The 10,439-nt window shown below is 44.3% G+C and overlaps 1 protein-coding gene across 2 annotated transcripts; it reads left to right on the top strand.

Moving 5' to 3' along the window:
• The first annotated feature begins 3,763 nt into the window (after window positions 1-3,763).
• Window positions 3,764-8,541, top strand: dmrt99B (doublesex-Mab related 99B). 2 transcript variants are annotated; one of them, XM_018098170.3, is made up of 4 exons: window positions 3,764-4,209; window positions 4,270-4,371; window positions 4,426-4,891; window positions 7,184-8,541. In XM_018098170.3, exons 1-4 carry the CDS (start codon window positions 4,063-4,065, stop codon window positions 8,017-8,019), a joined length of 1,551 nt encoding a protein of 516 aa, XP_017953659.1. In that variant the 5' UTR covers window positions 3,764-4,062; the 3' UTR covers window positions 8,020-8,541. The 2 variants fall into 2 exon arrangements, with proteins under 2 accessions (XP_017953659.1, XP_017953660.1); XM_018098171.3 differs by having other exon boundaries at window positions 3,771-4,209; window positions 4,450-4,891.
• The last annotated feature ends 1,898 nt before the right edge of the window (window positions 8,542-10,439 follow it).

The following is a 10,439-nucleotide window of genomic DNA, read 5'->3' as shown; positions in this document are numbered from 1 at the left end:
GACAGCAGACAGCAGACAACAGCCAACAGAGAGCAGTCGGCAGCCAACGGCAAGCAAAGTAGCCAAATGATCTTGCCCCACTCTTCCCCCTTGCGATGCACACGTTGGCCTGGCCAGCACTTGAGATCCAGCTACAGCTAACGGCTAGCTGTGCTCTTTGGCTAAGATTGCAAGTGCATAAGTATTGACTTCTAACCGAGATCATGATCAAGTTGAAATACATATATGTATGTATGTATATGCAAAGATTCATATAAATATCAAGCATGTACAAAGCTAGAATTGAAATTTTTTGACGTCTGTCTTTCAAGCATGGCATACCCTATAAAAGCCTTTTATTGACTGACTAGCAATAGATAACAGATCAATCAGTTGAGAGCCAAATAGTATATCCCATTGATTTTATAATTTAATTCGAACTACAAATTTTGTGTTAAGAATAATGTGAAATTGTAATCAAATAAGCAGATGTTAGATCCTTGTAAAATCTTTAGATTCCTTTCTGAATCTGAATTCTTCTAGTTTGTCCGTTAGCTAGGTTCTGAAAATTATATAAGATTTATTGATTGGAACTCAATAGAGCCTCTTTTACCTAATTCCTTTTTATAAAAAAAACACTGATTGCCTTTTCTATTGAGTTGCTCTAAAGGGATATTCAATAAAAAGATTCCTTTGTATATTTAGATTGAATTCAAATATTTGCCTAACAAACAAACCACATAACAAAAGCAATGATAATGCTTAGTGAACAAACCTAAAATGCCAGAGAAGATGTTAGATTTATCTATCTATATCTAACTACAATAAAACCCCGAATATAACACAGCAGATTTATCAACGTATTGCTTACGATATTTGTCTAATAATAATTATTAATTTTTGCTGTTTTCTCTTGTTTTTCAATTTGCTTTGTTGTTGTTGTTGTTGTTGTATTAGCTACTGGTTGTTGTTTGCCGCCTTGACTCTGCCTGTGAGTGCTCATGATTATTACGAGAGTATTTTTCTGTTTGTACTGAGCTATTGGCTGACCCCTCTGCGGTACGCCACCCCGCCCCTGGGGCCTGTTATAAAGTGCAGCTCATGCATGGCGAGCGGCGACGACGACGGCGGCGACATAATGGACATGTTTCAGCTTTTGTTGGCTGAAGAAGTTGTCGGCGCGGTACGAACTAATTTGCATATTTGGCCCGCAGTAAAAACACTTTATAAGTGGCCACCCAGCATGGGCATGTGTGTCTGTATGTGTGTGTGTGTGTGTGTTTGTGTGCGCACTTTAAACAAAGTTAAAATATGAGAAATTGCCTCTGCGCAAAAACCAGTAGCAACTACTACAACAACAACAACAACAACAACAACAGCAGCAGCGGCAGCAATAATAACAGCAACAAATTCTAGCCATTTACAGTTGCCAACGCGATTGCGGTACACCAGGCTGCTGAGCGTAAGCTAAAGAGAGACAGAGCGAGCGAGAGAGAGAGCGCACGTGTGAGTACGAGTGCCTGTGTATATGTGTAGAGCTGTCCTTGTGCCGCTCTCTCACACGCACAAGGTCTGATGCTGCTCTCTTCAGTTTGGAAACTTGTTTCTTTTGCGACCAGCTGCCAAATACAACATTGTAGCCGCTTTGTGTTCATATTGAAAGCGTCTGTGCATATGCATGTGTGTGTGTGTGTGTGTGTGTGTGGTGAGAGCGTGCATTTAGAGGCGGAGCTGTGCGCGTAGGCGGAGTCTAGAGAGCGCAAAGAGAGCGCGCAAAAAAGCAAAAACACAGAGAGCGAGTGAGAGCACCAAGTGCGCAGAGCTTTTGAAAATGTCGCCGCTTCTGTCGCACACGTGACTTTTCATATTGATATTCTTGTTGCCTGTCGCTGCTGCCGCTGCCTCGGCTGCTGGCGCTGCCGTCGCTGTTTGTTTCAATTGCAATAAATTTGTAACATTCTAATAGGCCAATGCGACCCACTGGCGCCCCAGTTTACGCCACAGTCCCAACCCCCAAACGACTTATGTACACGAGACTCGCCACATTACTATTGCTGTAAACAGCGTGACTCAAATTTTGAAATGTTATCAAAACAAAATGGCGTGCATATGAATTTCTTTTCAGTTGATGGATTTTATGCGCAATATTATGTTAATTATTAGGTAAAATTTAATACATATTATATTTTTAATCCAATAAAATAATTAATCAATAAGTATTTTTGTATGTATATTAAATTAGGTGTACTCTCTTTGCTTATACTCATGTAGCTATATATGTATGTATGTACATATGTATGTACATTTATTTAGAATTAAGTACTCATTTCGTAATGCTGTTCATTGAGTGACGTTTCGATATTTACGTAATTATATGCATGTCTACTACATTCATAATGTTTTAATGTAAAACCTAATTCATTCAAATATCTATAAATACAAGATACTCAAATACTCAAATTTTTAATAAGTTGATGAGTTGAATATATACATACATATGTATATAAGCAGTCATATATGTGCATGTATAATTGTAAATGTACATGTACATTTAAATATTTTGTATACCATTGATGCTGTTCAATAAGAATATTGCATTTAAAATTGTATTTTTAACAGTTCTAGAACATTTCTGAACAACAACACTTTTAGAAACTCGAATTATGTAGTATGTGAATATGAATTTCTCACACTTCACAAAGATCATTATAACCTCTGTACAATTTATTGTACTTTTAGAAGTAATTCTCAACCCATTTAAATATTCTTCATTGATATCAAGTAATTCCATTTAATTCCTTAATTTAAATGTATTGTTTACTATTGAGTGAATATTATCGTGATGCCAAACTGTAAACAATTGTTTCATGAGAGCTTAGAGCTTAGGGCTGCAGCTGAAAGGCAATTGGCAACATGCCAAAAACAAAGACAACTTTAACAATCGAGAGCAGCTGCACGAATCCTTGAGACATGCCCGGGACGGCTGCAATTGCCATAGCAGTTGACCTCCTGAGGCGCCTCCCAGAGCCCCCCCAACTCCGGTCACCTATACATGGCCAAAAAGGCAACTAACAAGCACTGCCAACTGTGTCAGTTGTGTTGCGTAGTGTGTATGTGTCAGTGTGAGTGTGAGTACGTGCGAGCGTGTGTGTATGTGTGTGTGTGTATCGCCTACGCTGCCATGCCAACCAGCGGCGAGGTCGCAGCGCAGCTGAGGCGCCAAAACGTTTTTGGTTGGCTGTTCCACAGGCGAAACTCTCTCACACACACGCACACACCCAAAGCTGAACAACAACAAAAAAGAAATTGTGAAACAAAAGCAACAAAGAAAATGAAAGAAACCTCAAACAACCACCAGCCACAGTCACCACCACCACCACCAGCAAAACAACAAAAACCAACCAACACAGAGCCAACCGGGACCCGCTCCACGCTAATGCTGTCGCAGCCGACGCCGCAGTCGCCGTCGCTGTCGCTGTCGCCGTCACCGTTGCTTCGAGTGCACAAATTTGTATACAGTACCAAATTAGATTTTGAAACTTTTTTCTTAATTGCCGCCACTGCTGCGACTGCTGCTGTTGGCGTTGGCTGTGACGTCGACGCCGACGCCGACGCAGGCAGCGCACTTTGTGTGTGGTGGGCAGCACGCTCTCAATATTATTTGCAACCCTCTTCTGCCTCTGGCTGTATGCGAGTATGCGTGTGCGTGTGTTTGCGTGTGTTTGTATGTGTGTGTGTGCGCACGCCGCTTTTGTATTGGTAAATTGTTGCCGTCTGCCGCCATTTGCCTGGGCTGCTCGCATTGAATTCAAATCAAGTTGAATCAGTTGCAACCGAGTGCTCCGTCTGACATGTTCGTCGCGCGTCCGAACCAAAAGCAAACCGAACGTGAACCCTGAACCCTGCTGAATCGTGAATCGTGAAGCGTGAAATGACCTGAAATGTGCCAAGCAAATTATTTATAATATCAAATATCAAACAAAATACAATAAACAAACTCTAAAAGAGTGTGTGTGTGTGTGTGTGTGTGCGAGTGTGTGCGTATTCCATATTTGAGTGTACTTCCGTTAGTGCGTTTGCGGCATGAGTTTACCGTCGGGCGTGGACATGCAGAACCTAATGTCACAGCATCCCGTGCTGGGCGCCCTGCCGCCCGCCTTCTTTCTGCGCGCCGCCTCGGAGCGCTACCAGCGCACACCCAAGTGCGCGCGTTGCCGCAATCATGGCGTGGTACGTCCGCTTGGCCTACAATTATCTGTCCAGCCAACTAATTTCCTTTGCCCATTGCAGGTCAGCGCGCTGAAGGGCCACAAGCGCTACTGTCGCTGGCGGGACTGCGTCTGTGCCAAGTGCACGCTGATTGCGGAGCGGCAGCGCGTGATGGCAGCACAGGTGGGTTGACGAGCAGCGTCGCTAGTGTTGGCATGGGTCCATCTAATGTATCAGTTTTGCCTTGCTTTGCCGTTTCAGGTGGCGCTGCGACGCCAGCAGGCGCAGGAGGAGAACGAGGCGCGTGAGCTGGGGCTGCTGTACACCTCGGTGCCCGGATCTGGGCAGCAGAATGGCGGCGACAGCGTCACGCCCAACTCGCACAGTCCCACACATGTGGGTGGCGGCGGCGGAGGAGTGGCTGGTGCGGCACCAGCACAAAACGGCGTGTTCCACGGCGGCATACCCTCGCCACCCAGCGATGGCTACGAGGCGAGCCCCACGCCCAGCCACCAGCAGCAGCAGCAACAGCAGCAGCAGCAGCACCAACAACAGCAGCAGCACCAACATCAGCATCAGCATCAACAGCAGCCGTCGCGGCAGCATTACAATGGCAATGAATCCGACACGGATGGACGCACTCGCTCCGAGCATCTCAGCGTCGGCTTCTCACCCACACGCACCGAGCTGGACGAGAGTCCCGGTAAGTCCCGTGCACAAATATGAAATTATTATATTTACGCCTTGCTGCCCGCCATCGCAAACAACGGGCACTCCCGAGTGCAGTCCATGGGCCCCATCAGCAGCAGACCCACACCCGTTATCCTCCCCACCCACGACAGCTGCTTCAAAGTTGGCGGAAGAAAAAGCCCGCCGCGAATTCTCGTTTTCAATTGTCAAAAGCGCAGCGGCGCATAAAGTGCCACACTCCCAGCTACACACATGTGTGTGAGTGTGTGTGGGTGTGTGTGTGTGTAAGGTCTCAGCTCTAGGTGTTTGCTAACACAAGGGCTTCCCAGCCAAGGCGTTGCCCTGCACTCGATCAAACCGCGCGGAAACAACAACTTCTCCAAACCCAGCCACCGTCGCATTCAAGACTCCAGACGAAGGGGTTACAATATTGAAACAATTTAAAATTTAAGTGAAGCCTTAAAGGAATCGCACATTCCTTACTGAAACTCTTAATTTATATGAAAGACAACTCTACAACTCCTAGCAGAGTTCTTGAAAATGGCATATGTCTCTATAGTCTATCAAATTTTTGTATTTTTAATTAAGGCTCACAGTAAAACTTGGCTTTGGTCTGTGAGCATTTCAGCCTAGGCTTTTGTATTCCAGTTCTCTAAGCCAGATCTTTAATATAATCTAAAAGCAAACGTATTATCTAAAAGTAAAAGGTTTAGTGGTTCATCAACCAACCCATTTGGCAATTTCAATTGATCAAATTAGATGGAAAATATTCATTACTATTTCCTTGTACAAGAACAATAACATTTTCTTTCCATCTATAGATTTTGTGAAAACTTTCCTATAACACTATATATTTTATAAATCCAACAGGTAGCTGAATGGAAATGGTTTAAGCGAAGTTCATCATAAAAATATGAAAATCGCAAAAATGATTTTCTTAAACGAGGTTTAAACAGAGATTTGAATAGCAAGACTGAAAAGGTTGCTAGATAGATGTGTACTTAACAAAAAATAATAATAATCCCCATTACATAATAAAATAAAATAAAAATAAAAGATTTTTAAAATATATACATACATACATATATATAATATATATCCGAACCTTATATCAATCATACTTGACTCTCTGCTAACACCGAAATGTGTGTAAAGAAAACCACGAAGAACACAATATCCAGTAGACCCTTAAAACCCTATAGACTCTTTAGACTCTGTAGACGTATTCCAATGAATTCATTACATTCAACATCACTTGCTCTCCTGCTTTATCAAGATTCATAAGATAAATGATACTGACATTACCTTACATGATTCTGACATTACCTTACATGATTATAGCATTGATCTATCATTAATAGATCAATGATAATAACTTAATAGCTATATTAGTTCATCCCAAACCTGGCAATTTTCCCAGCTTATATTACACCTGTCATATGCCTACTCTTTAGCCTTTACCATTGTCTTGCCTTGAGGCCTCTCCTCTGATCCGATCGATTACCCAAATGCTGTAATAGCTTCGCTTATGAAAACAATCAAAGGCAACAATATCCGATACAAAGGAGAGCAGGCACAAACAACAGAAACAGTCAACAGTTGCAAAGTCCCTGGCAGGGAGCTGTTCAATGGGCCAATTTGGTGAATCTGGGTAACATTGTCAGTTTGTAAGACAACGCCAAGCTGAGGGCGTAATGCGAGACTCGCTCGCAGTCGTCCCTTTTGCGCTGCTGGTGAGTGTCCTGTCGGGAAAGGAAAACACGATGGGATTCTCACGCGAATCAATCGAACCTGTTCGCTGTTTATTTGCACTGAAACTCAACACGATTTCACGCATGGACTTACAGGCGCAGCAAAACGAGACCAGGTGAACAGGGGCGGGGGCGAAGGCAGCAGCAGCAGCGGCAGCGGGGCGCAACTTAATTAAATTTTCACTGCGGCTTCGTCAACTGCTAAATCAAATAGACAATCCAACAAAAAAAAAAAAAAAAAAAATATCGTATAACTTGTTTCCATTTGGGCACAGGCAGCGGGTTTCCATGTCAACGAACCCTCCTCCATCTGCCAATTGAAGAACTCCAGATACTCCAGGACTTCACTTGTGTTTGCGATTCCCGTGATTAAATTTTCGTTGTCCTCTTTTTCTTTGCTTTTTTATTGTCCTCCCTGTTGCATTTGATACTTTTATTTGTTTTGGCTTGTCTTTCTTTTCTTTTCTTTTTTTTTGAAGTGGAAAACCGCACAGTTTTCCCACACCGCGCAGATTCCAAAACTCAACTCCGTCTCTGTTTACGTTTCGTTGCAGTTTCCAAGCGCGGCGCCGCGCACTCCAATGAAACCGATCAGGACACGGGCTCCGAGTCGGGCTCGCCCAGCAGCCCTCGGCCCAAGGTGGCCGGGCTATTCAACCTGACAGCCAGCCTATCGCCCGCACGCACCGGCCCGCCCAGCTCGCCGGAGTCCGATCTGGATGTAGACTCAGCGCCCGACGAGGCCACGCCAGAGAACCTGAGCCTGAAGAAGGAGGACAGCAACTCGCCGCCGAACACACCCGCCGAGAATCTGCATCTGTTGCGCTCCTTTGGCAACGGGCATGCCCAGGGCTTCATGCCCTACCACCACACGCAGTTCCTGGCCGCCGCGGGACTGCCCACGCATCATCCCGCGGCGCAGTTGCCGCTGCAGCAGCAGCTGCACGCACAGGTGCAGCATCAGCAGCGCTCCCCGATCGATGTGCTGATGCGCGTCTTTCCCAATCGCCGGCGCAGCGATGTGGAGCAGCTGATGCAGCGCTTCCGGGGCGATGTGCTGCAGGCCATGGAGTGCATGCTGGCTGGCGAGGACCTGACGCAGACGCCGCCGCCACCGGCCCCCACACAGGTGCCTCCCTCGCCGCCGTTTCCCATGAAGTCCGCGTTCTCGCCGCTCGTTCCACCCGCCGTCTTCGGCTCGCCCACCCATCCGCATCGCTACCATCCGTTCATGCAGGCGCATGCCAAGCGCTTCCTGTCCGCCCCCTATGCCGGCACGGGCTACTTGCCCGGCGTGCTGAGCAGCTCGGACATTGAGCAGTCCGAGTCGAATGGAGCCAGCGGCATGGCCCTGGACCGTAGCAGCAATGCGGGCGACTCTCAGGATTGAGCCACTGCCGGCGCCCTCCTGCTCTATGAGCCATAAATACCCAACCCAGTTGATCCTTGTTTTTAGGGAAATCGAAGCGACTCGAATCGTAGCCTAGCGATTGGTTCATTTCTTTAGTTCGTAAGCGTCGTATTGCAACACTGGCTATACTCGTACCACACATATATATTGCCTCTCTCTCTCTCTATCTATCTATCTATCTCTATCATTCTCTTTTTCTTTATACAAACTAGACAGTTTGGCATAACTGTGGCATGTTTATCACTCGGATGTATTGTACCATATGTTAAGAGCTCGTAAGATACGTTTAGATCAAATTAACATTATTGAGATTATTGTGTAAAGAATCATATAACTATGGAGCTACCTATATGTACCATATATACATATATACATAGATATATATAGAGACAGCATATATAAATATGTATATCGTACCATGTCTTAGTTAATAAATTACAAACACTGTGTTAAAGTATTTAATAAATTTAAAAAATAAAAATAAAACAACAAATTCCAGTATAGATCTTGGTTTCTTTGCTTGTGGGTTGGAATCGGCTAGATTGTTGTTCTATATAAAGCAAAAATGCATTCGGATAGCCCCCTCTTCAGGCTTAGGCGTGAGTCAGGCTGACGTCCCCATTGGCTCCCGGTGAGCTGCTTAAACGTGTTACGAAGAGCGGACTTCACTTGTTATGGAATAAAACCTATTGTTGCGCTGATGATGGCGCTGGCTGCATGAGCGCCCATGGAGCAAAGTATCGGAGGCGCTCAGCATGGCGGATGCTGCGGGATAGCTATGCAAAAGATGTTGATGCACGAGCCTACCGGCCCGCTATAAAGGCAACTTACAGGTTGCCACAAAGAAAACAGCAGCCGGCTTCAAAATTCGATTGGATAATGGGAGGACCAGGTGGCAGTGGTAACTCACCTTAGCGGCTATTCATCGCTGAGCACACGTAGCCAGCGACAAAAGTACTTGTGGGTTCCCTCAAAATTCTGATCTGTAAAAAAAAGAGAGAGAGAGAGAGAGAAAGAGAGAGAGAGAGAGAAAGAGAGAGAGAGAGAGAGAGAGAGAGAGAGAGAGAGAGAGAGAGAGAGAGAGAGAGAGAGAGAGCAATGATTGGGACATCACTCACACATATGGGCTTGATATACGTAGGCATCATCATCTCTGTACTATATAGAGTCTAGCTGGGCATAGATAGCGATTATATTGGTCGTAGCTCACGACTATAACTACCCAGAGAAAGGCTTGCAGTTCTACATATTTATTCAACATATTTAATTTTTTATGTGCAAATACCTGCGAAAGGCGCTGATTGTGATATATCTAAAAAAAAATTTTACTTTATTATAGACAATTATACGAGTATACCAAATCAAATACTACTATTCGATCACCCATTTTAAATACAATGTCAGAACAATCCCACTTTTCTAGAACATCAAAGATATCAGATATTACCACAATCGTGACTTACGTCCTCAGGAAAAGAGCATAGATGATTTTAGTCATTTATTTATTCACCCATTAAAAATCTCTTCCATAATATGTTGCCTCGGTCCTTCCGCTGCATGGCCATGAAATGCTCTCTGTGATAAATCAAGCTGCAATACCAAATTAATTTACTTTGATGTCTTAAGCTCTAAGCTCAAGTAATTAAATGGGCAATCTTCTCGAGATTAGCCAAGGAATTAATATCAATTGCAATTGCAATTACAATAAATAATCGCATTTTGAAACGTGAGAAATTTGTCGAAATCTAATAAACAAATCAATATTCGAATAATTCCAATTGAATGCCTGCCGAAACAATTATGGGATTATGATGTGATGCGAGGGCGTTAGACCACATCAAATTTATCTATCTATGTGCCACTATTAACAAAAACTAACGGCACACGTCGATATCAATGGAAAATGTTGTGGAAAAGTGTGAAATCCTTTTTCACACACGCACACCAACACTAGCACACACTAGGGCGACACACAAACAATATTTTATTATAAAACTAATGCAAACAATGGGGATTACAGGCGGCGGGGACAGTGGTCAGTGGTCGGGGGTCAGGCGTCAGGCGTCCGGCTTCAGGGGTCAGAGGTCAGGGATTATTGCTGACCAGCATGATGAGGCTGGTTTCAGGACTAAGCATTTGAGTTATTTTACAATGGACCAAAGGACTCGTTGGACAATAATATCGGTTACACGCATGCCATAGTGCAAATTACAAAACTATTTTGCGGACATGGGGCAAAATGGATAACAAAATTAAATTATTGGATATCAATTTGATTCCAATACCAAGTGCTGTCGCATTGTGCGGCAACTCGAAAAGTCAACAACAAAAACACAACATGGTCCTGCGTGTGTGTGTGTGTGTACATACAATACACTCGCTGTATGGACACCATTGTC

This window comes from Drosophila navojoa, chromosome 2, assembly GCF_054131105.1.
Source record: "Drosophila navojoa isolate 15081-1374.11 chromosome 2, UAZ_NAV_1.0, whole genome shotgun sequence".
In the NCBI taxonomy this organism is placed as follows: Eukaryota; Metazoa; Arthropoda; class Insecta; order Diptera; family Drosophilidae; genus Drosophila; species Drosophila navojoa.
The sequence above is the reverse complement of the archived record's forward strand: the minus strand, read 5'-3'. Positions and strand labels throughout refer to the sequence as shown.

Bases quoted from the DNA above. Each gene is read 5' to 3' on its own strand.
- dmrt99B (XM_018098170.3), top strand. From the start codon at position 4,063: ATGAGTTTACCGTCGGGCGTGGACATGCAGAACCTAATGTCACAGCAT. The intron at 4,372-4,425 runs GTGGGTTGACGA...CTAATGTATCAG, and splicing joins AGCGCGTGATGGCAGCACAG to TTTTGCCTTGCTTTGCCGTT. The intron at 4,892-7,183 runs GTAAGTCCCGTG...GTTTCGTTGCAG, and splicing joins CGAGCTGGACGAGAGTCCCG to TTTCCAAGCGCGGCGCCGCG.